At 41.9% G+C, this 26580-nt stretch overlaps 1 protein-coding gene across 3 annotated transcripts in view; it reads right to left on the bottom strand.

Annotated features, from left to right (window-relative positions):
* jag2b (jagged canonical Notch ligand 2b) overlaps positions 1 to 26580 on the bottom strand; it is a 102984-nt gene that overhangs the window by 35085 nt on the left and 41319 nt on the right. For 2 of the 3 annotated variants that reach the window (XM_020496698.2, XM_031837352.1), the window contains 8 exons: positions 25282 to 25539; positions 22444 to 22504; positions 17804 to 17934; positions 12400 to 12519; positions 11993 to 12106; positions 9064 to 9177; positions 3813 to 3926; positions 1573 to 1619 (listed from right to left, as the gene is read on the bottom strand). In XM_020496698.2, coding sequence (XP_020352287.1) covers positions 1573 to 1619; positions 3813 to 3926; positions 9064 to 9177; positions 11993 to 12106; positions 12400 to 12519; positions 17804 to 17934; positions 22444 to 22504; positions 25282 to 25539 — 959 coding nt within the window. The remainder of the gene's footprint in view (positions 1 to 1572; positions 1620 to 3812; positions 3927 to 9063; positions 9178 to 11992; positions 12107 to 12399; positions 12520 to 17803; positions 17935 to 22443; positions 22505 to 25281; positions 25540 to 26580) is intronic. The other variant, XM_020496699.2, reaches the window with a different exon arrangement.

The following is a 26580-nucleotide window of genomic DNA, read 5'->3' as shown; positions in this document are numbered from 1 at the left end:
AAGAAAGGACTTGACAGTATATGATATGGCTCCATGGTTAACAGGATATCTAGGTGAGCATGTCCTCTAGGGTTCAGTCTAAGAGCCTTCTTAACCTCCATTTACATACTACCTCTTGGTCATAGAGTACCAGTCAAAAGTTTCTCATTCAAGGGTTTTTATTTTTTAACTATTTTCTACATTGTAGAATAGGGAAGACACCAAAACTATGAAACATATGGAATCATGTAGTAACCAAAAAAGTGTTAATTAAACAAATCCAAATAATTTTATATTTGAGATTCTCCAAATTAGCCACCCTTTCTCTCAACCAGCTTCACATGGAATGCATTTCAATTAACAGGTGTGCCTTGTTAAAAGTCCATTTGTGGAATTCCTTTCCTTATTAATGCGTTTGAGCCAATCAATTGTGTTGTGACAAGGTAGGGGTGGTACACAGAAGATGGTCTTATCAAATATGGCTAAGTCCATATTATGGCAAGAACAGCTCAAATTAGCTAAGATAAACAGTCCATCTTTACTTCATGACATGAAGGTCAGTCAATCCGGAACAGTTCAAGAACTTCTAAAGTTTCTTGAAGTGCAGTCGCAGAAACCAAGCGTTGATGAAACTGAGGACCGCCACAGAAAAAGAAGACCCAGAGTTACCTCTGCTGCAGAGGATAAGTTCATTAGGGTTACCAGCCTCAAAAATGTAAGCATTTATTTGGGCTGCAGAGTTCAAGTAATAGATACATCAACTGTTCAGAGGAGACAGTGAATCAGGCCTTCATAGCTAAATTGCTGCACTACTAAATGACACCAATAATAAGATGACTTGCTTGGGCCAAGAAAGATGAGCAATGGACCTGTGAAAATCTGTCCTTTGGTCCAAATTTGCGATTTTTGCTTCCAACCACCGTGTCTTTGTGAGACGCTGTTAGTGATTTCTTTAGAATTCAAGGAACACTTAACCAGCATGGCTACCAAAGCATTCTGCAGCAATTCACCATCCCATCTGGTCTGCACTTAGTGGGACTATCATTTGTTTTTCAACAGGACAATGACCCAACACACCTCCACAGAGTGATTGAGTGCCGCATCAGGTGACCTGGCCTCCACAACCCAATTGAGATGGTTTGGGACGAGTTGGACAGCAAAGTGAAGGACAAGCAACAAACAAGTACTCAGCATATGTGGGAACTCCTTCAAGACTGCTGGAAAAGCATTCCAGGTGAAGCTGGTTGAGAGAATGCCAAGAGTGTGCAAAGCTGTCAAGGCAAAGGGTGGCTACTTTGAAGAATCTAAAATACACGCTGATTTGTTTAACACTTTTGGTTAGTACATGTTCCATATGTGTTATTTCATAGTTTTGATGTCTTCACTTATTCTACAATTTAGAACATAGAAACCATTAAGAAAAGCCCTTGAATGAGCAGCTGTGTGCAAACTTTTGACTGTTACTGTATATAGTTCAGAGTTGATCGTTTTCCATGAAATAATTACAGAAATGGTTGAGCAGATTTTTTTTTTTTACATTATTCATTTATTGTGTGTGGCATTGAGTCACAAGGCCCAGAGAAGGGCGCATACCTTACACGTCGCTCCATTCTGACATTGGCCGTGGCAGCCCTTGACATCTGAGATAGGTGAGAGAAAGATGGTTACACACAGAAGGGTTTTTAATAACTATTGCAAAACAGACCCACCATTTTAATGTGCAATCAAGGCAGGTAATGTAGGTGTTTTGTTAATGAATTGAAGACGGAAAGTTAGTCGTCTTTATGAACAAAGCAAACAGTGCCTTTAGAAAGTATTCACACCCCTATTAAGTCATAGGAAACCTATAGTTCACAAGTAAACATTTAAAATAAGTCACATAAGATGCATGGAGTCAATGTGAAATGCCATTTAACATATTTGAATGACTCCCTCATCTCCATACCCCACACACAATTATCTGTAAGGTCCCTCCAACAGTGAATTTCAAAACAGATTCAACCAAAGACCAGGGCGGTTTTCGAATGCCTCGCAAAGGGTACCTATTGATAGATGGGTAAAAAAAAAACTACACTTTGGATGGTGTATCAATGCACCCAGTCTCACTACAAAGAAACAGGTGTCTTTTTAACTCAGTTGCTGGAGAGGAAGGAAACCACTCAGTGATTTCACCATGAGGCCAATGGTGACTTTACAACAGTTGCAGAGTTTAACGGCTGTGATAGTAGAAAACGGAGGATGGATCAACAACATTGTAGTTACTTCACAATAACCTAATTGACAGAGTGAGAAGAAAGCCTGTACAGAATAAAAATATTCCAAAACACGCATCCTGTTTGCAACAAGGCACTAAAGTAATACTGCAAAAAATGTGGCAAAGCAATTCACGTTTTGTTATGAATACAAAGCGTTGTTTGGGGCACATCAATTACAAAAATGTACAGAGTACCACTCATATTTTCAAGCATAGTGTTATGGGTATGCTTGTAATTGTTAAGGACTGCCGAGTTTTTCATGATAATTTTTTTTTACTGAACGTAGCTAAGCACAGGCAAAAATCCTAGAGGAAAACCTGGTTCAGTTGGCTTTCCACCAGACACTAAGAGATCAATTCAAAACTTTTCAACCGGAAAATAACCTAAAACACGAGGCCAAATCTACACGAGCTGCTTACCAATTAGACAATTTTGACTTAGATTTTCAAGTAGATTTATGGCAAGACCTGAAAATGTTGCAAAAACCCGGTGTGCCAAACTCTTAAAGCCAATTTATGCTCCATCCGCAAATGTGTGTCGGAGGCACTGTATGGATGGACGGTTGGTGTGATGCAATTACGGGGCATCCGGAGGCACGCAGAGGCCAAATTGAGCTCTGTACTGCATTGGCATGCGCCGGCCCAAAAAAATTAACAATGCGGAGGGCTCCTTAAAGCTCAGCATTGACATGATTGAGTATATACTGGCACTCCCGCGCAAACTCACTTCCTTGACAACTTCCTTCACAACAACTCGGCAACGCGGCAGCGTAGCCTAGTGGTTAGAGCGTTGGACTAGTAACCGGAAGGTTGCGAGTTCAAACCCCCGAGCTGACAAGGTACAAATCTGTCGTTCTGCCCCTGAACAGGCAGTTAACCCATTGTTCCCAGGCCGTCATTGAAAATAAGAATGTGTTCTTAACTGACTTGCCTGGTTAAATAAAGGTAAAAAAAAAAAAAAAAAAAAAAATTAAAAAAAAAAAAAACGCGCAAGAGGTATAAATGCCCTGACTTCTGCACAGGCCGTATCGCAGTAAATGCTGTACGTCCACTGCAGACATCAGATTAACCAATCAGCGCCTTTTAGAGACTTACCCAGAAAGACTCACAGCTTTAAATCGCTGCAAAAGGTGCTTCTACAAAATATTGACTCAGGGGTGTGAATACTTAAGTAAAATGAGATATTTATGCATGTTCATTTTCAATACATTTATGTTTGCAAATTGTCATTGTGAGGGTAGAGTATAGATGGGTATTTTTATATAGTTGATGCATTTTGCCTGTAACAAAATGTGGAGTAAGTCAAGGTTATGAATACTTTCTGAAGGCACTGTATGCAGTTGACAAGAAGCTATACCCATCATGCAATAAAAACCACAGAGGCAAAGTTGGTGAGTTTTACAGAGACAGCTACGGAGATGGTGGCCTCTTTAGAAAGTGACAATGTGACGTCGCCCAAAGCCTAGAGAGACCGAGAGGAGTGGTAGAAAAACACGGATCAGTAGCAAGAGTGAAAATAACGAGAGAGAGAGAGAGCGAGAGAGACGGTGACGACAATAAAGGGGAAAGGAATACTGACTGATGTCACAGTTTTGTCCAGACCATCCTTGAAAGCAGTCGCAGTGATATCCGCCAATTAAGTTTTTGCAAGAGTAAGCGTTTACACATGGTTTCCCCACACACTCATTCGCATCTGTGGAGGCAGGACATGGGAGTCAGAGTCAACGGGTAAAGGGAGGAAAGAAGGAAAGAGAGGTAAGAGGGATAGAGAGTAGAGGTTGACCGATTAAATCAGAATGGCCGATTAATTAGGGCCGATTTTGCCGATTAAATTACTATTTTAAAAACCTTTATTTAACTAGGCAAGTCAGTTAAGACATTCTCATTTTCAATGACAGCCTAGGAACGTTCTTACCTTTTCAGCTCAGGGGATTCAATCTTGCAACATTACAGTTAACTAGTCCAACGCTCTAACCACCTGATCACATTGCACTCCACGAGGAGCCTGCCTGTTACGTGAATGCAGTAAGCCAAGGTAAGTAGCTAGCTAACATTAAACTTATAAAAAAAAAAAACGACTGTCGTTGATCCAATGTGTACTTAACCATAAACATCAATGCTTTTCTTAAAATCAATACACAAGTATATACTTTTAAACCTGCATATTTAGCTAAAAGAAATCCAGGTTAGCAGGCAATATTAACCAGGTGAAATTGTGTCACCTCTTGCGTTCATTGCACACAGAGTCAGGGTATATGCAACAGTTTGGGCCGCCTGGCTCTTTGCGAACTAATTTGCCAGAATTTTACGTAATTATGACATAACATTTAAAGTTGTGCAATGTAACAGGAATATTTAGACTCATGGATGCCACCCGTTAGATAAAATACGGAATGGAACGTATTTGTGTGTTTATTATAGTTAAGTCTATGATTTGCTAGAGCAGTATGACTGAGGGGTGGTAGGCAGCAGCAGGATCGTAATAGTCAAAGGTATATGGTTGAGAGAGAAATAGTCGACGCGTTATAATTCCTGTAATAACTTGCAGCTGAACTTGAGGTTCCTTCGTTATTTTACCATTCATGTCTTCCAATACTTATTTTCCACCATAATTTGCAAATAAATTCATAAAAAATCCTACAATGTCATTTTCTGGATTTTTCCCCCCTCATTTTGTCTGTCATAGTTGAAGTGTACCTATGATGAAAATTATAGGCCTCATCTTTTTAAGTGGGAGAACTTGCACAATTGGTGGCTGACTAAATACTTTTTTGCTCCACTGTGTTTGTGTGTATATAAAAATAAAATTATTTTTTATTTAAAATCGGCCGATAAATCGGTAGCGGCTATTTTGTCCTCAAATAATCGGTATCGGCATTGAAAAATCATAATCGGTCGACCTCTAATAGAGAGGTGAGAAAGATGAGTGAGAGGGGGAAGAAAGAGGTGAAAAGGCACATTGAAGCCCCACCACCAACACATCAGCACAAAAGGAGTCCACGAATGGGTCTTCTTGTCAGTCTCTCCCACTTATAACAAACTACAGTAAAGAATGGTACAAAATCCCTTTAACATACAAAGGTTTGGGTAAAGCTCCCCTTCATTTTTGGCAAGTGGAGGGAAATGTATAAGCCTATACTACTGGTGGGAGAAATACACTTATTATCCAGTCAGCCATTTTAGTCCAACAAGAAGAAGAGGTTCTACTCTATCCCTGAATCCTAAAGTGATCCCTAGTCCCTCCTACGCACACTACATGAGTGGCAAAGAGTCTCCTCCACCTGTCCTCTCTCAACTCCCTCCATATCCAGCCACCCAGATAACTTGTTTGGGCCTATCCCGTCAAAAAAAGCAGATGACACCTGAGACGCTAATCTTTTTAAACCACCTAAAAAAATAAAAATAGAATGCCCTGCTGCTTATTAGCATATTAAATATTCAGGAGGGGGGGCTGTGCTTGGGAGCATGGCCAGTCCACTCGCACACCTGTACTCTTCGAAACACAAACATCCAACACTCAGGTAGTAAGGGGAGACCAGGTTACGGTTCCAGCTTTGTAAGAGGAGACCAGGTCCCCCCCCCCCCCCGGAGCTTGTTTCCAGGTCATAATCCTCTTTCTGGCACACCACGCTTCCTCTCAACAGGTACGAGTGGATAAATAAACAAAGATGAAAGAAAAATGTGACACGGGACTCTGGTCATAGACAATAGCACTCATGACTTGTGGTCATTGAGGTTCGAGTGTAGCGGTTGCCAAGCAGTTTCCGGTGTACATCGCTGTGCTCTGAAGGCACCCGCATCGGGTTGCGGACAGTAGCCATCTTAATTTGAGCGGCCCAGTGTAATGACCACAGGAGTAATGTAGACTCAATGGGGTGGAAGGAAGTACACACACAAAAACACATATACAAACCAATCATACAGGATTGTACGGCTAGCGATAGCATTGCTCATTGTAATGTGATTGGATGTACACATTTTATTCCTGCAATGTCAATGGTTCTGAATGGACATGGCATTACCTCCTGTAATTTGAGTGGAAGGGAGAGGGGGGACTGAGAATCAGTAAAGCACAGTGCACTACTTTTGAGAAAAAAAATATAGCAGTCTGTAGCGCAGGTACATCGGTCCATTAATACAGGACTAGCAAAGGCCCAGTACACTACTTCAGTGATGAAAAAAAAGGGTCTGCAGCAGCACCCTCCTTCCTGGGGCTATGGAAGGACCTATTGGTAATTGTCATGCAAGTGGACTCTCCACTGATCAATGGTGTACTTGAAAGGATAGTTCACCAAAAAGCTAATATTAGCGGAAGTAGCTAGATTCACAAATCCAAAGAATGGATTGCCGTCTCTCGCGGTCGATAGACTTCCGTCATGGCAAGTAAGCAAATATGTACATTGTTAATTTGGATGAACTATCCCTTTAAATGTCCGAAAAGAAAAAGTTGACCTAGAGTCATGTGTTTTTACCAATCGATTCTTTATCTCGCGGTCGATAGACTTCCGTCATGGCAAGTAAGCAAATATGTACATTGTTAATTTGGATGAACTATCCCTTTAAATGTCCGAAAAGAAAAAGTTGACCTAGAGTCATGTGTTTTTACCAATCGATTCTTTATACAAATATATATATTAGAGTAACCCCCTTTTTCTACCCAATTTCATCGCTGCTCAGCAGTCCCCTGAAACATGACCCGCCAAACCGAGCTTCTTAACTCGGAAGCCAGACGCACCAGTGTGTTGGAGGAAACACTGTTCACCTGACAAGCGGTCAACCTGCAGGTGCCCGGCCGACCACAAGGAGTCATTAAAGCGTGATGAGCCAAGTAAACCCTCCCTTAAGCCGGACAACGCAGGGCCAATTCCGCTCCACCCTAAGGGACTCCCGATCACGGCCAGTTGTGATACAGCCCGGGATTGAACCTGGTTTACCCACTTTTTCTCCCCAATTTCGTAGTAACCAAATATTAGTAGTTACTAACTTGTCTCATCGCTACAACTCCCGTAAGGGCTCGGGAGAGGCGAAGGTCGAAAGTCATGCGTCCTCCGAAACAACCCAACCGCACTGCATATTAACACATTGCGCATCCAACCCGGAAGCCAGCCGCACCAATGTGTCAGAGGAAACACTGTGCACCTGGCAACCTTGGTTAGCGTGCACTGCGCCCAGCCCGCCATAGGAGTTGATGGTGCGGGATGAGACAAAGATATCCCTACCGGCCAAACCCTCCCTAACCCGGACGACGCTAGGCCAATTGTGCGTCGCCCCACGGACCTCCAGTCGCGGCCGGCTGCAACAGCGCCTGGGCGATACACTATGTGTTTTTAATAAAATCAACTATGTCTGATGTTTTAGGCACACTGTGATTAAATAATTATGACACACAAGTGACTCAAGAGGGAGCCAAAGATCAAGATCGCCTAAACAGAAGAAGAAAAAAAAATGTTCCGGACTCTCCTCCAGCTGCTGCTGGCCTTCGCAGATTATGCCATTAAGCTCCTAAAGTAGCCGGCTACAACTGGGGTGATCAAACTTTTCCATTTGGAGTGCCAATTTATGATTTTCATACACAGGGAACAGTTTCATTTCATTTATAATAATATCTTTGTATCTCAATCATTATGTGGTAAATCAAAATTCTAAAGGTCACTTTATTGCTAACTATGTAAAAAATTGCCTACATAAAGCCAATAAATAAAAACATTGCAGCCTGAAGGTATAAAATACCCTGATAAAATATCCTATAAATAACATTGTTTATGCATAGCCTGTCTGCAAGGAACTTTAAACATTATATCAACTAACTTGGGTCTGGCCTGAAGCGTGCACTAGCAAACTTGCAACATTGTATAAAATATTGTGGCCCCTCAAAGTTTCCCGCGCCACTGAACTCTGAACAGAGACAACTGTAGGCTATTTGCACAAGAACTATATCAGGTAGCCCTAATTTATGTATCCACCGGATTAGAGGATACATTTGTTTCCCCTTTTCACACTAGGAGCTGGAAAGATTTTACAAATAGGCTACATTGAAGAACTATTGTCATGTCAATGGACATAAAGACAGATTTAGTTTACTTGCTGTTTGAGGTGAAGAAAACGTCTTTGAAAAGCTTCAGTGGTGGTAAGCTAAGACAAGTCAGAAATACTAATCAGACCCACAAATGGGCATATTTATAGACCTACATTTGCACACAGGCCAGGTAGCCTAGGCCTACTTCTATGCATAATCAGGTGCGTGTCCTTACTCAACTTTGTCTTTTGTCTGTAGAGCTCCTGTCAATCAATAAATTGACAACTTGTAAATGGAAAGAAAAAAACTAAAACTTTTCCTCACAAGTGTAGCCTATGTTGTGTGGCCGACAAACAACGTGTCCACTGACAATTATAATAATAATAATAATAATAATAATAATAATAATAATAATAATAATAATAATAATAATAAATGAATGCATTAACAAATTATCGTAACCAAATAAACATTGTGCATTAGATATTATGGGAATTAACAGTAAATGTACTACTGGTGAGCCATCCCCGTAGCCTCCGCAAAGGATTAGTCCACTGAGACACGTGTGAATCAAGAAAGGTGTCTAGTCTGCCATACTTTAAAAAAAAATACAAAAATAAAAATAATGCTATATGACACTGCTTGATACATTTAAAAAAAATCTTGGTCGATCAACAGGCCATCGACAAATTTATTAGTCGACTAAATGGGGTCAGCCCTACTTTAATGGATTGTTGTAAAATCATGTCTGGATGCACCACTGAGACACTCATGCAGTCTGATTTGGGTGGGGTGTGTGATCAGGGGGTCTTACCGATCTGGCAGGTCTTCCCACCCCACTGTGGGGGGCACACACACTCAAAGCCGTTCTCCAGATCGATGCATGTCCCACCCTGGGCACAAGGACTGGACGCACATTCGTCCATGTCTGAGTAAAACCAAAAAGACAAAATTAAATAAACAGCACAAACACATTGCCACACATTTGGCATACTATACTAAGTCAGTGTTCAACATTTAACAATACATCGCATTTAATATGAAATAATGTGGTGACCGATTTCGATTGAATACAACCTCTACTTTGTTATCCAGTAACAATTTCTATAAACACAATGGCCGGGTGTGGCTCAGATGGTTGAATTGAATGCATCTTTATTGATTTGCCGAAGGCATTTGACACCGTGGACCATGCTTTGTTGGTGCAAAGATTAAAATGTTGTGGAATTACTGGTCATGCTCTAAATAAGTCATTTATAAACCAATCAAATTGTACACAATGTGTAATGGCGGATGGTTGTAAATCTGAGTCCATAAAGTTGTGCTCAGGTGTTCCGCAAGGTTCTATTTTGGGCCCACTGTTGATCATTTTGTATAACATTAGGGATCATATTGAAACAGTGGATGTTTGTTTTTATGCAGATGACACTGTTCTTTATTCAAGTGGTAGTAGTTTATCTTAAGCATTTGAAAAGGCCCAACGAGCATTTAACACCATATAACAGAATCTGTATGATTTGAAGCTGGTCTTGAATTCAGGTGAAACAAAATGCATGGTATTTTCTAATGCCAGGCATGTTACTAATCATGTCATTGCTACATTGGATGGACATACTATAGAGCAAGTCAAAGGGTACAAATATTTGGGTGTGGGGGTTGGTGACAAGCTGAGCTTCACTGTTCATGTGGATAACTTAATAAGGAAGCTCAAGATAGGTTTTAATTACTGGCATAAGGCTCGTTTTTCTCTGAAGGCCAGGAAGGCGCTGGTACGATAAACATTACCGGCAGTCTTTAGTGGTAGGTAGGGATAGATAGATATATATGCCTCAACCACTAACTACCCTGAGCAAACTTGATTCAGTATATCATGCGGCTCTCAGGTTCATTATCAATCAAAAACATCCTTGTGATTTCTACAGCGCCGTCGGCTGGTAGTCATTGACCTTGCAGTCTTAAACACTGGTATACACTGAGTTATAAGGCCATATTGGGTAAAATACCACTTATTCTTTAATCAGTTCAGTGAATAATTATTAAAATTACAGTCCCATTCTCATTTGCTTTTAAGAGTAGCAAGAATTAGAACAGGTCATGGTAGAAATAGCTTTAGTTACTCAATTCCATGGTCCTGGAATTCTCACATGTATATATTAAAAAGTCACGTTGGTGGAGTTAAAACACCTGGTCAATGTAAATATCATAGAAGAGTAACTGTCTTTAGGTCAGTTGTTTTTTAGTTATGACATGTAACTGTATGTGTCTATAGTTTTGTTCAATGTGTTAGTGCATGCAAGTTATTGTCTGAAACTTTGTTCCCCCTGCTGCTGTTGGACAAGGTTTCTTGAAAAATAGATTTGATCTCAATGAATAAAACCTGTAGGCCAAGGTTGTGGGTTCAATTCCTGCAGCGATCACATAAAAAAAACAGGCACTCAATGTACTGTCAGTCACTTTGGATGAGATTGTCTGCTAAGAGGCATGTATGACTTTAGATAATCACCTCCCCTATAAAACAAAGGTCGCAAAATTCCAGTAATTTTCTCAAAATAACCAGGTTTAGAGGATTACTGAGTGTCCTGCTAATTCCAGTAAACGTCTAAAGATTGATAGTATATCAAAATGCTACCCTTCGCTACAATTCACCTCCGGCATCTTGTTAAAGCGTACCTGAGCTCACTAGTGCAGGTGTTGGCTAACTGCATTTCATTATTTTAAAAGTGACCACACAAAAGCCTATTTTCAGGAGCTTGTTGCCAGAGAACACATCAATAACTTATAGCAGCACCACATGCTAAGAGTCTTACGCAGTCACTGAGAAAGAGGAAGGGAGTGAGAGAGCAATAAGATAGTTAAAGGGAGAGTCCAAGAGATGCAGTTGAAAGAGAAAGAGCACAAGAAACATGAGAGATGTTAGAGGTAGAGTCAGAGATGCAAGAAAGAGAAAAAAGACAAATAAAGCAAGAGCAATAGAGAAAGCAAAAGAGCAGAGAGAGAAAGCAAAGAGAGCGAGAGGGAAGACTGTCATGGTAGCATAACACGATTAGCATAATCCAGGCCCCAGCAGATTAGCTGCTATTAAAGCCCTCTCCTTGCACTTCTGATACAGGCATGGAGAAACAAACACAGGACTTCTGCAATCATACAGTCACTCTCCATTACCAGTGCAATACTTTAGGCCAGATAGCTACACACCTTGGGGGACTAGGGAAAGCACCTTGATGGGACAGGTAGGGGTGGGGGGGGGCACACATTGTGTGTATGTGTGGAAGATGCAGCGTATTCGCCACACCATGCCACCAATGCGGCCTGGTTCAAAGAGGGGGCAGGTTATGCAAATCACCCTCCCGGGTGAGCCTTCTGCCCGAAGGGTGTCTAATCCTAGCCCCTATGAAGCTAGGGCCCCCCACAGGAGCACACACACTCTACTGCAGGGATGGCCACCAAGGAGAGGGTTAAAGGAAGAAGAGTGGGATGGGCTAGCTAGATGGAGAGAAAACAAGTCACAGGCCCTATTCCAATGCTTTCAAAGTGCATGATAAGAGTAGGATAAGATTGGCGCTATAAAATATGATCCTAGATCTGTGGTTTAGGGGCAACTTCCACAGGAGCTGTTGGAACGAGGCCAAGGTTCACTGTTTGTATCAAGCTCGGAGGGAAACGCAAGCGTCACAAAGGAAAGAGTCGGAGACGGTACAGATATGGAGAGAGATGTTTAAGACAAAAAGGGGTGGTGTTCTCACCATTGGCGCAGGTGGGCCCCTCCCACCCCGGAGGGCAGTGGCACTCGAAACCAGAAGGGACCTCGTGGCACGTGCCGCTGTTGGCACACGGGTCGGACACACAGGCGTGCTCAGCTGTAGAACACACACACACACACACGTGCAGATACACAAACATCACTATACAAACAAGCAGGTCAAAATCTGGGAAAAGTCCTAAAGGGGTCTAAATGCAACAGGACCTTTAAGCACACCTGGAGTGGTAACTAGGGTAAGAGGGCAGAGGTCAAATGGGAACAGGCCTTTAAGCCCTTCCAAAGTATTTGTGAAAAACATGGAAGTGGCCAGCGCAGAGCTAGGATCTAGGGGAAGAAATAGAGCTGGGCCTTTAAGCCTTTTTGAGTGGTAGCTTGTATTCTGTGTCTCACCTATCTCGCAGGTCTTGCCAGAGTAGCCGTCGGGACAGGCACAACGATACTCATCCGGCTCCGTGTTCATGCAGGTGCCGCCGTTCACGCACGGCTGGTGTCTGCCACAGTAATTCAGATCTGGGCATAATTACACACACAGATTAGGAACACTAAATCAAGCCCCTCTCCCCACCTCTCTTACACTATAATTCTGGTTCTCTACAGCACCCCACCAGACACTGTGTGCAGATGTGAAATGACTGGAAAGGTGTAAGCCTATCCTGAAGGCAAGACAGAGCTAAAGTATTCCCATATAGCATATTTTTAAATACTGTTCAGTTCTACAAAAAAAAAAAAAACACTTGTCTAGATGCTAGGGGAATTTAGATTTGGTAAGCACACACTGGCTGCGTCCCAAATAGTGCAAAAGGTGTGTAATTTGGGACGCATCCCAAAGTCAGCCAACATAGTACTATGGAAGTGTACGATGTATCAAGCCCTGAGGCTGTTCTGTTCCCCCCCTAAAGGCCTTGTGAATAAATAAAGAGGGATTGGACCCCACTAGGGACCTGTGTACCTCCTCTCATCCTAGAAAGTACACAGTGACTGAGGGCAGAGGGAGGATTGGGTGTCCCTATGGCCACTACAGTAAGGTCTTGACACTAGTATCCTATCACCATGCTAACTTCACCCTAAGAAGCACGACAGACTGTACACAACACAAAGATTTAGAGTGTAATGCAGTACGAGAACGTCATGTTCATCACAAAATGGGTGGCTCCTTGTAGTAAGTAGTTCCGCCTATAGGCTTTGCATCATATAAGCAGTCTACTGTTCAAACTATAATTCAAACATTGTAGCCTACTGGCAGGCACAAAACAAGGTAATGTAAAACAAACCTCAACTTTCATTACAAGTAGCTATTATGTAAATATGCAGTTGGTTCTTTTTCAAATTAGCTTACAGTAGTTATTTTTCAAAGTATTTCTTCTTTGTCTTTACCACAAAATGGGAAGACAATGAGAATCTATGCCATTGCCCCCTTGTGAATGTTGCCATTTGGGAGTCCAGGAATGCATGCAAAAAATAAAAAATATGACTCCACACCCAAGTATAATAACGGCGTGAAGTGGAGCGATTAACACAAATGTACAATTACTACTATGCGTTAGGTGTTTATGCTAACAGCTAGAGGGATTTCCTCTGCTGTAACCATTAGTATCAACTCAAATAAACACCCTGTTAGCAGTAACGCTAACAAAAAAGTAGCATTACTACTATCACTATGTACTAGCCGTGTTGTGTGTTTATATAACTATGCCAACAGCTAGAAGGACGTCCCTTTGCAGTAGCCACAAGTTCCCATCTCCACCAGTCATTAGCGGGGCCCGATTGTCAGCTCTGGTTAGAGGTTTCCTCTAGGATCAGTTTTCCCTTGCCAACTCCAAAGCTTAAGTATTACAAAGAGTAAAGAGACCAAATTGATCTTAGATTCATTATCTGAGGCAACAAAAAAAAAAACAGTCAGGCTTTGGGCCCGGTGTCCCGATAGCGATGGAACTTAGGGTTACTAATTGTTAAAACAATGCATTTTTCCCACAACGGCCGAAGATGTAACATGCGTTCCCCGAAACGCAGACAGAACTTTGCCTAAGTGAGTCGTTAAGGCAGTGTCGATACTGATAGGATTGAAAGAAAGGCAACGCGGCTCTCAGATGAGCTTTCAACATTGAATTCTTACCTTAACATAATTATTCCATAATACTGATGATGGATCAGCTCCTAGAGAGATATTAGCTATGGCTGCAAATATTGAGGTGGCTTATCCTAATGCTTAACCTATAATAACGCATTAACTCAAGATTTGGCACATTGCGCACGTAGTTACATATCATGAAATACATTGAGGTAGAAATTAGATTGCTAATTGTAGGCTAAATACATTTCAATTGAATGAACAACCTATGTAGCCTATACATCTGTTAATTCAATCATCTCGGTTTTCATTTGATGCATCTTTTTATGCTTTGCTTGTAACAATTGCAATGACATCAGCAACTTTGTATTTGTAGTCGGCTTCATTGTGAAGTTATCGGTGGTCACAGAAAGACATCTCGATTCTGTGTTTAGTAGAGATTTTTGGTGTATAAAATGAAGAGGTAGGGGGAAAACGCATCTAGCGACAGACTTAGCCGTTCTACGAGTGGTCTGAGAGTCTGTAAATAACAAGCTATTTCAACTGCAACTTTAGTAAATGGTTTTGGGAAACACTGCTCCTACGAAAGTCCTCACAATGAACTTAGCCTTAAGATGCATTTGGGAATTCAGGCCATTTTCTACTTTAATTTGTGCATTATGAATAGGGAACAAAGAAACAAAAACAGGATCAGTTACTAAGGGGATTGGTTTGTCTCCACAGCAACCAGCAATGCTGACGCCGCAACAAGCAGCAAATCTGCTTGTTGTAAGAGGCAGTAATGCTATTTGTTACAGTGCAATGGTTTTGCGTCTCTGGAACTAGTGGGCATGCTCTGGTCACGGCAGCAATGTTCCAACATCTAGTGGAAAGCCTTCCCAGAAGAATGGAGGCTGTTATAGCAGCAAAGAGGAGGACCAACTCAATATTAACACCCATGATTTTGGAATGAGATATTCAACGAGCAGGTGGCCAAATACATACTGCAATGCATGTATGTACAGTTGAAGTCGGAAGTTTACATACACCTTAGCCAAATACATTTAAACTCAGTTTCACAATTCCAGACATTTAATCCTAGTAAAAGGAGCACCACTTTTTTTTTAAGAATGTGAAATGTTAGAATAATACTAGAGAGAATGATACATTTCAGCTCTTATTTCTTTCACCACATCCTCAGTGGGTCAGAAGTTTACATGCTACCAAATACTAATTGAACGTATTGCCTTTAAATTGTTTAACTTGGGTCAAACTTTTCAGGTAGCCTTCCACAAGCTTCCCACAATAAGTTGGGTGAATTTTGGCCCATTCCTCCTCACAGAGCTGGGGTAACTGAGTCAGGTTTATAGGCCTCCTTGCTCACATGCTTTTTCAGTTCTGCCCACAAATTTTTCTATAGGATTGAGGTCAAGGATTTGTGATGGCCACTCCAATACCTTGACTTTGTTGTCCTTGAGCCATTTTGCCACAACTTTGGAAGTATGCTTGGGGTCATTGTCCATTTGAAAGACCCATTTGTTACCACGCTTTAACTTCCTGACTGATGTCTTGAGACGTTGCTTCAATATATCCACATAATTTTCCTACCTCATCATGTCATCTATTTTGTGAAGTGCACCAGTCCCTCCTGCAGCAAAGCACCCCCACAACATGATGCTGTCACCCTCATGCTTCACGGTTGGGATGGTGTTCTTCGGCTTGCAAGCCTCCCCATTTTTCCTCCAAACATAACGATGGTCATAACAGCCAAACAGTTCTATTTTTGTTTCATCAGACCAGAATACATTTCTCCAAAAAGTACAATCTTTGTCCCCATGTGCAGTTGCAAACCGTTGTGTTTTTTTATGGCAGTTTAGGAGCAGTGGCTTCTTCCTTGCCGAGCGGCCTTTCAGGTTATGTCGATATAGGACTCATTTTACTGTGGCTATAGATACTTTTGTACCCATTTCCTCCAGCATCTTCACAAGGTCCTTTGCTGCTGTTGTGGGATTGATTTGCACTTTTCGCACCGAAGTACGTTCATCTGGAGGAGACAGAATTCGTCCCCTTCCTGAGCGGTATCATGGCTGCGTGGTCCCATGGTGTTCATGCTTGCGTACTATTGTTTGTACAGATGAATGTGGTACCTTCAGGCATTTGGAAATTGCTCCCAATGATGAGCCAGACTTGGACGTCTACAAATATTTTTCTGAAGTCTTGGCTGATTTCTTTTGATTTTCCCATGGATGTCAAGCAAAGAGGCACCGAGTTTGAAGGTAGGCCTTGAAATACATTCACAGGTACACCTCCAATTGACGTCAAATGGAGGTGTACCTGTGAAATAATCTGTCTGTAAATAATTGTTGGAAAAAGGACTTCTGCAAAGTAGATGTCCTAACCGACTTCCCAAACTACAGTTTGTTAACAAGAAATGTGTGGAGTTTTTAAAAAACAAGTTTTAATGACTCCAACCTAAGTGTATGTAAACTTCTGACTTCAACTGTGTGTGTGTGGTTCGCTTTACATACACACACGTTCAAAAGTTAGGGGTCACTTAGAACTGTCCCAAAAAAATGTGTCCATTAAAATAACATCAAATTGATCAGAAATAAAGTGTAGACATTGTTAATTTTGTAATAGACTATTGTAGCTGGAAACGGCAGATTTTTTATGTAATATCTACATAGGCGTACAGAGGCCTATTATCAGCAACCATCACTCCTCTGTTCAAATGGCACATTGTGTTAGTGTTGTAACTTTAATGTGTTACAGAGTTAATGTTTAAGTTAATTAATTGAGCTGTATCTAAAAGACATTTCTATAGTTATTTACATATGTAATTGTATTGGTTAGTATTGAATTACGCTTTTGACTGCAAGTTCCAGAATGCCTTGCAACAGGAATGAGAGAGATAACGCCAGTTATGTGCAGGTGCAAGGTGATTAAGCTGATTTTCTGCTAGCATCTTACCTGCATTGCTCTGTAGAAGCCTGTAATCGAACCCACAAATGCTGATGCTCCAGATACTCAACTAGTCTAAAGGTCAGTTTTATTGCTTCTTTAATCAGCAAAACCGTTTTCAGCTGTGCTAACATAATTGCAAAGTGTTTCCTAATGATCAATTTGCCTTTTAAAATGATACTTGGATTAGCTAACAACGTGCCATTGGAACTCAAGAGTGATGGTTGCTCATAATGGGCCTCTGTACCCCTACGTAGATATTCCATTTAAAACAAACCTGCCGTTTACAGCTATATTAGTCATTTACAACATTAACAATGTCTATACTGTATTTCTGATCAATTTGATGTTATTTTAATTGTTTTGCTTTTCTTTCAAAAACATGGACATTTCTAAGTGACCCCAAACTTTTGAACAGTAGTATATACACACACAGTATAATATGCGCATGCATCCAAACTGGTCATGGTCAGTCCGTATTCCACGCCACCTTTGTTACATGCACCAGGTATTATCGTCAGACCTCAATCCCAAATGACTGGGAAAGACTGGCATCTACCTGGGTGGAAACGTCCCTTTTCAAATCAAATCAAATTTATTTATATAGCCCTTCGTACATCAGCTGATATCTCAAAGTGCTGTACAGAAACCCAGCCTAAAACCCCAAACAGCAAGCAATGCAGGTGTAGAAGCACGGTGGCTAGGAAAAACTTTTCAAATGTACAGTATTTTACTTGATTTCACTTAAAATGCAAGCCATGGTGTGCATGTGCGCCTATGCCTTACCTTTGTCACACAGCAGGCCTCCCCAGTTGCGCTCACAGCTACATTGCCAGGGTATGACACAGGTCCCGTGAACACAGCCTGGGTAGGGGACACACTCATCACAGAACTGGCCCTGCCAGCCATAGTTGCACCTATGGACATCAAGGGCAAGCGTCATCAACACACACATGGTCATTAGGGCACGCAGTGGAAAATGGTTGTCACAGAATGAGCATGTCTCATGGGACAAGTCCAGGTAGACAATGTTTCAGTAAGGTTTCCGCTGAAAAAGTCAGGCTATTGTCAATCGCAAACCAATCCGTGAACCCTTTGGATGCACTTGTGTGGATCTGAGAGGATTGAATAAGTGTAAAGCATTGTATGAATAAGCTCACCTTTTCCTTCTAATAGGGCGAGGTGGAATTGTAGACAAAATGCTTAGAGCTATACAACCCTTTCAAATCGTGCATAGGGGGTAGGAGCTTAGTTGGGATTCTAAATGAATCCAACCTCTTTTCACCCATCCCTCCATCCATCAAGGCCTTATGCCAACTAATCTTAGCAGAACATTCCAGGGCACTAGAGGTTAAGAATACTTCCATAGTTCCATAGGGGCCAATACCGTTGGGGGGAGGTTCCTAGGCTGTTGTGGCGGTACGTGGTGTGTGTGGTGAGTCAAAGCATCAGTGCGTGTGTGTGCACCAATCATTTCACACAGCAGCACCCTGCTATTCCAAGGCCAGTGGTTTTCCGATACGGAGCAGTCAGTCAGCCCAGCTGTCTTGTCAGTTTTGGAGCGGCTGGGGGTATTTTGAGCCTTGCTCTCCTGCAGCACCGGCACGTCCAGCTGCTGCTCCTCTCACAGGCAAGGTCTCCATAACTCTGCTAGCCGCATACCTAGCATACTGCTCCTCCACTGTATAGGAGGCTTGAGAAGTGTCCTGTTAGCAGTAGCTCAAACACAAGTACAACATGACCAATTGCAGCTGTGCGAATATTTATGCTAACAGCTAGAGCAGAGTTGCCAAACTAATTTTGCCACGCGGGCCGCATGGCACCAATATCTGGAGGGCTGCACTTAAAATGTATTATATTTCCTCAGTGTCAATTTGCCAAAAATTGTCTTTAGCTTTCATTTTGATAACTGTAAAGAAAGAGTGAAAAGACTAACTATCCTTTCTATACAGTTTCAATTTGTTCATTTCAATGTGGGACAGATTGAATAGGCTTGCATGTTTGACACCCCCGCCAAGGATGTGCCCTTGCTGTAAGGCTAATGCTACGCTAACAGGGGTAAAATTCCTCAGGCTAACAGTTCGTTAGATCTTTTGCACGGTTGAAGTCAGTTAATTTGCATCGGAGGCCAGTAAACAGTTTCCATTCTTCCATTGTTGTCATGGTAAGAGCATAAATAGCTTCAATCTTACTCTGTATTTCAAAGGGTTTAGACATTCAGGCCCATTCTCCATTTATACTCAAACTAAAAAGACATATTGCTGCATAAAGTATAGCCATAAAAAAAAAAAAATCCAGAATCAAATTCAAATGTATTTCCACACTCATTATAAATGTGCTTTACAGTAGTAGACCCTAAAGAGCAAGAAACAAACTATGCTTAGCTTCCCTATAGATGTGAATGTCTCCAGCCTACACATCAAATATGGCTCCAGTCCAAATCCACCTCTAATGACTCCTTTGAGGTATCCAAAATAGCCCCTGCCCCCCCTTCTCCCACTGGAGATCTTTCCAAACTCTGTGCCTACGAGGCTGCCCAAGGGCGATTGCGTGTATATTTAAACTTAAGTGTACACTCGGCTCATGGGGTTGCCAGGTTACGCGTTTACTAGTAATATCACATAGTATATTTCCAGAACCCTATAGACCAATTTTTCACATTTGTTATTTTTTCCCCCAGAAATGAATGCTTATGGGTACCTTTGTGTCTGTAAAATGACTATTATTAGATTTTAGATTAAAATGGGTTGTCAAAACATATATACTTATCCATTGTGAAAATTACATTCCAGCTAAACGTGTATTTTACATACAGATCTTATATTACTGTGTGTGAGCTATATATCTCTACCCGCAAAAAAAAAGAAATGTCCTCACTGTCAACTGCATTTATTTTCAGCAAACTTAACATGTAAATATTTGTATGAACATAAGATTCAACAACTGAGACAAACTGAACGAGTTCCACAGACATGTGACTAAGAGAAATGGAATAATGTGTCCCTGAACAAAAGGCAGAGGGGGGGGGGGGGGGTCAAAACCAGAAGTCAGTCAGTATCATTAGGTACTGCAGTGCATCTCCTCATGGACTGCACCAGATTTGCCAGTTCTTGTGGTGAGATGTTGCCCCACTCTTCCACCAAGGTACCTGCAAGTTCCCGGACATTTCTGGGGGAATGGCCCTAGCCCTCACCCTCCGAGCCAACAGGTCCCAGACGTGCTCAATGGGATTGAGATCCGGGCTCGTCGCTGGCCATGGCAGAACACTGACATTCCTGTCTTGCAGGAAATCATACACAGAACAAGCAGTATGGCTGGTGGCATTGTCATGCTGGAGGGTCATGTCAGGATGAGCCCATATGAGGGAGGATGTCTTCCCTGTTACGCACAGCATTGATTGTCTGCAATGACAACAAGCTCAGTCCGATGATGCTGTGACACCACCCCAGCCCATGACAGACCCTCTAACTCGATCACCCTCCAGAGTAAAGGCCTCGATGTAATGCTCATTCCAGCGACAATAAATGCAAATCTGACCAACCCTGGATGAGACAAAACCACGACTCATCAGTGAAGAGCACTTTTTGCCAGTCCTGTCTAGCGACGGTGGGTTTGTGTCCATAGGCGACATTGTTGCCTGGTGAGGACCTGCCTTTACAGGCCTATGCAGAGGTTCATGCAGAGGAGCCTGGACACAGGTAATCTTTCTTTTTTCAGAGTCAGTACAAAAGCCTCTTTAGTGTCTTAAGTTTTTATAACTGTGACCTTAATTGCCTACCGTCTGTAAGAGGTTAGTGTCTTGACGACCGTTTCACAGGTGCATGTTCATTAATTGTTTGTGGTTCATTGAACAAGCATGGGAAACAGTGTTTAAACCCTTCACAATGAAGATCTGTTAAGTTATTTGGATTTTTACGAATTCTCTTTGAAAGACAGTGTCCTGAAAAAGGGACGTTTCTTTTTTCACTGATAGACACGCATACTTTTAAACAATTTTTTAAAACTTCAAAAATATTTGCATAACTTTAAAGTAATTTGTGACATTTGACTGTGTAAAACATTGCAGTGCTACTTTTGTCTCTGCAAGTGAGGCAGATATAGCATTTTCAAAAGAGACTACGATTGTCGCTCTGAAATTAAACTTGTCTGTCACTGAACAATCCCCATGCCATGATTGGATATATAGGGTTTTGGAATGAAACTTCACAGGTAGGCGCATAGGCTCAGGGTGGCACGTTGGGTCCAATTTGAGCCTCTGTTACACTGACTAATGCTAGAGTCCATTTAAGAACAGAGGTTGCAAAATACCATGAGTTGTCGAGGAGCATTGTAAGGGCTCAATGTGTCAGGAAAAGTCTATTGCTTCGACCAATATAACATGTGTACCCACCAACACAGTAAACCGCTGCAGCTCAAGACCTTGTCTTGAAGTCTTTTAAATTTTTTTATATCTGTACTGTCGGAGCCCGCTGAGAGGTGCCTCAAAAAAAATTACTTTGGATCGAGTACGATGAGGCCTTTCAATTGGATTCGTTACAGAGCGAGGAAATGAGGTTGCCGCTCACTCAACCCCGGCACATTCTGAGTGGCCTGTTAGCAATAATGTGGCTCGTACCAGCGCTCCCTTCCTGATGACGGCAGGGAAGCCAGTCAGTCCATCCGGTAAGACGGGGGAGTTGGTTGGGGGAATGTGGGAAGTTTAGGTGATTGACAGGATATTGTGTAATATCCTCCCTTCACAGGGAAACAAATACATCAGGCTCTCCATTCCGTAGCCCTTTACACACGTACCCTTATATGGATTGAAAATGGCAGATTCGGATACTGATAAGCGCCTAAATTGGAGCGCAGTGGCTGTACAGTAACATGCTATACATGACGTCAGAGCTCACGCTCTATGCATCACATCTCTGTATGGGTCTTAACTGACAGTCATTCTGAAGAAGTTGCCCTGATCCCTACCGCTAATGGGAAACTTTTGCAAATTGTCAGATTGAGGGAAAAGCTGTAAATTATGAGGGCTCCATCTATTTTGAAAGATGACTGAGGATTAAAATACCACTTTGTTGTCATGCAAGCAAGCCAAACACCCATGAGTCCAAATGTGCACTTCACAATTCCATATCATAAAACTCAGTGTCAACATTTATGATCACCATGTTTGATGTACAGTTACAAAATGACATGGCGTTATCCCCTGAGTTGCCCTGAACAGAATGAGTCAGTTGTACGTGAACACAAAATGCCGCAGGCTATATCTCAATGCACTCATGACTCCATTCTAATGTTCGGCTCTACCACAAATATTGATATCATATTTCTAAGTTACATCGTAGGCAGAAAACCTTGGTCATAAAACTCTATTACATTGTATCGCCTAGCTCAGTGCAAATTATTTGTGATAGGGAGATGTTAAAGGAGCTTACTTGCATTCCCCCGGGACTGAGCAGTCTCCATGTAACAGGTTGCAGCCTTGCTTGCAGATCGCTGTGAGAGAGAAAGAGAGGGAGTAGAGAGGGTGAACGAGAACAGAGTATTAAGAGAAAGAGCAAGAAAGAGTAAGCGAAGGGGGGGCAGATTGGAGAAGGGCTCGTTTATTTGCTTTCACTCAAAGTGCAAAACATCCTCTAACCCCTTGACTACTAAGGTCAAATGGGGTGATTTAGTGAGCCCCGCCATCTCCCCCAAACTACCCCCAACACCCCGCTACCTCTTCTACACTGCAGCTAGCCCATTCTAAAAAGGCAGTCCACACCAATTACGGTAACATTTATTTTTTTATTAATTCTAATTCAAGTGAACAGGAGTGTTCACACTACAGTGATTAATTACAGAAAGAGTGGAGAACGATAATGAGAGGTATCGTTTGGATCTCTTTCAGAGCAATTTTTTATATAGGATGACTTCGGAGAATGATGATCCACGACAAACAGCACATCAGGCCATATTTTGACAAAACCTACTGTCCTGCTGATGTGGCTTTCTGGACATTGCAGACTGTTGAGAAGAGACCATTACTGCTCCAAATGGTTGCCCAAATCAGGCCTAGGACAGATTATTTTGCAATGAAACATTAAATGCAGGGCTTATTGCAGTTATTGAAATGGCATATCCACTGCAGTTTACAGTCTAGAATTCTTTACTCAAATTTTTTAAATAAAAAAATCTATAAATAAAATGCATTATTGCATTGTGGTGTTATAGCCTGGGTATGATAAAAAACCTTAATTTGGGGAGATTTGCGATGCATGCCGGCGGGGACTGGAGCGAAGCAAACTATCTATCGTAGGTTGTCATTTCATAATCTTATTAAAATATATACTTCACTGTAAATTCATTAAGTATTCACTCTACTGTTAGGGCTAATATTTAGCTAATGCATGATGGGTTACATACACTTTAACCTGGGCGACACAGTCATCACGGTTCACTCTGCGCATCTACGCACCTGGCCTCTCAGCTACTTGGAATCCTTGGAAAAACTAGACTACAATCGCTTATTGTAAACTTAATTCATAGCATTATAATTACTACTACCCTATCGAGGAGAGATTCCAGCTTGCTGAATGTAAAATAGGGGTGTTTGAAAGGAGAGCGCACGCGATGGTGTGATCACGTTCGCCAGTGACAACATTGTTGCACTGATGCATTGCAAAATGGTTGCACAGGACAGAGCAGCACAGTGAAAAAAAGAACCCCCCCAAAAATACCATTAGAAAAATGTAAAATCCCTTGCTTTCCTCATAGCTCAAGTGGTTTGCAATGGCTTGATGTAAAAGAAACAGGCTAAACAGCATTTGTTGTTGAATTGCTACATTTAAATAGGAGTTTCAACATGTTTTCATTAGATGTACATTAAAGTATTAATTGCAGTGTCACTATGACAATGAACACACCTTGAAGCACTGAATGGTCGGTTAACACCTTATCGATAGGTCTACAGCATGGAGTAGGATGCGTCCACCAGCTGACTGACAGGTGTAGCCTACTACAGAATGATAAACACCCAGTCCTGAGACAGCCTCTGTGCCAGTGTGTGTGCACGCTATTTTCACATGACAGCTGCAGCACGAGGGGGAATAGACAGGGGTGGCTAGTCTAACAAGCTTTAAAAAGGTGATCTCAGTAATATCTCTTCTCCACATAATGTCTATGATAAAGTAGTAAGTAGTAAGGGAATTTCAATCTTTGAGGTGAAATTAAAATGGACAACATGCTTTTGAGACCGTTCAACTAGCTGCCAAGCATCTGCCCTTTTACCCTACTACGAAAATGTGCCTTCGCAGATTAAATGGATTTTTGGAATTTTCTGAAATACTTTATTTTATGAATTGCACATCAAAATGCCAATTTCTTGAATCTCAGAAAAGACCACCTCCAAGAGTGCACTCGTCAGACTTCATGTAGTGGCCACTGGGACACTTGAATACTGGTAGGAAGCTACTTTGAGTTGGATGTGTCACACTGTTAGGGACAAAGAACGTCTCAATTTGACTGCTTGCCAGTAAGAGATATCAGCAGCAGAGCAAATTCAAATCAAGTACAAAACACGTTTGTTTCAAAAGCATAGCTAAATAGCATATCTACATCATTCACTCGGCGTCACTGGCACTAGCTTGCGGTCTCTGTTGTAGAAAATAAAATAGGCTTATATAAATGTTGACATTTTGGCCGCAGAGGCTGTTGGTATGTTATGAATTTTGAGTTGTGAATATTGAAACTCAGGGCACCTGCCTCCCTTTAGGTCCCTGATGGACATTATTTATGGTCAAAGTGGCCTAGCCGGCCATCTTCAGTGTATACAAAAAAAAATGTAAAAGAAATAGAAGGTCCTCTGAGGTCGAAAATAATATAACAGTAGTTTAAGCATCTGAAATGACTTCTTTCAAGAGCATGATCAGGAAAGAAACTAATGCAGTCATACACTAAAACAATTGGAATTTAATGGAAAAATCCCTGAAATGTTACAATATAGCAGCTTTAAACTGCCTACATTCTATCGGAAGCATGTACTCCGCAGATCAAGGACGATTACCAATGGACTATAAAATCAGGGGAGCGGGCCATTTACATTTATCAAGCAGCGGAGGCCATAGACCGGCTTTTAATAAAAAGGCCACTGTTTATACCTATAGCACTTGGACTAAAGAGCTCAGAGCTTGCTAGCATGCGCAGTACCCATATACAATTGCCACCTGATGGAATTTGTCCCCTCCCCCGCTGAATTGGGATCATATGTTAACGTGCCAAGATCGCCAACTCACCCGTCTGGCAGTCTTCGCCCATCCAGCCCTCCAGGCACACGCGGTTGCCGGACTGCTCGCAGCGGTAGTGGCCGAAGTAGTCGTCACGTGGCCGGCACTGCTTGTTGCACTTGCTGCCGTAGTAGTTCTCGTCACACTTGAGACGGATGCGGTACTCGAGGCGCGCCACGGGCCCATCGTGCTGGATGGTCTGCCAGTGGTCGCCAGGGTTGATCATGCCTGTGTGGATGCTCCGCTCAATCAGCAGCTCCTCGTCATCTGCCAAAAAAGGAAGTTTAAAATGAAAGTTTCAGGTTATGAAGAAAAACATTTTAAATGGTCCTGACGGTCAATGGAATTGTCAGAGAATGGCATTTGCACGGGTGTAAGTGTAATCAAGGTATAACATGTTAGTATTCATTAAAATTTAAGTTTGTTAGATCAGGTTAAATTGTCAATTTGCAGTCTGATTTACTTTATTATAGTCATTATAAAATCAGAGGCATCTGAGAAGATGGGCAAGCCAGCGGTGGCAAACTAGCCCAGCAGGCAGAATCTGAGCCCATTTAATCACGCCTGTGAGAGGTTAAAGTAAAGAAGAAAAACAAAACAAGGAAACTCAAAATTAAAACTAGACAGAAAGTACGTAGAATTTCTAATGGACCTATACATTTTCAAATAACTACTATTTTTCTAACCTGCAAATTGATTTTGACAAACAAAATTGGTCCGCCAAAAAATCTGTGCAGCCCTCCATTGAATTTCAAAAGCCCAATATGGCCCTCGAACCAAAAGGTTAGCCCACCCCTGGCCTAAAGCTTAATATGGTTGGTGACCCTTGACCTAGTGCATTGTCATTGATGGTTGCAAGAATACACCAGGACTGCGCATCAATAAAATGGATTCCTTGTTACCGTTGGTAAATAGGATTCTACTTTATTGCTTCCAACAATTCGATCAGTGATAATGAGGAGACTGAAAGGAAGCCAACTTTCACAAGACACAACTTGCTCCGATTAACCTGGGAAGACCTGCCACATCCAATTCAGCAGTGTCCAAATTATTATCATCTCACTAGCTCATAGAGAAACAACCAACAAAGAGTAGATTAAAATCTGTGGTGTGAGGGAGATGCTCACATGGTGGTCCAGTCGGCAAATGACCACCTGAATTTGAAGTACCCCAACTCAATCTATAGCAAAACAAGCATTTTGCTATCCTCAGTGGTGTATGCTAAGACCGCTATGCTCTTTGCATCCAAACAGGCATTGCTGTTTATGGGTGGGGGGGGGGGGTGGAAAGGTGGTAGCCCGTAGCATG

This window comes from Oncorhynchus kisutch, linkage group LG12, assembly GCF_002021735.2.
Source record: "Oncorhynchus kisutch isolate 150728-3 linkage group LG12, Okis_V2, whole genome shotgun sequence".
NCBI lineage: Eukaryota > Metazoa > Chordata > Actinopteri > Salmoniformes > Salmonidae > Oncorhynchus > Oncorhynchus kisutch.
This window is presented reverse-complemented; position numbering and strand designations above follow the sequence as displayed.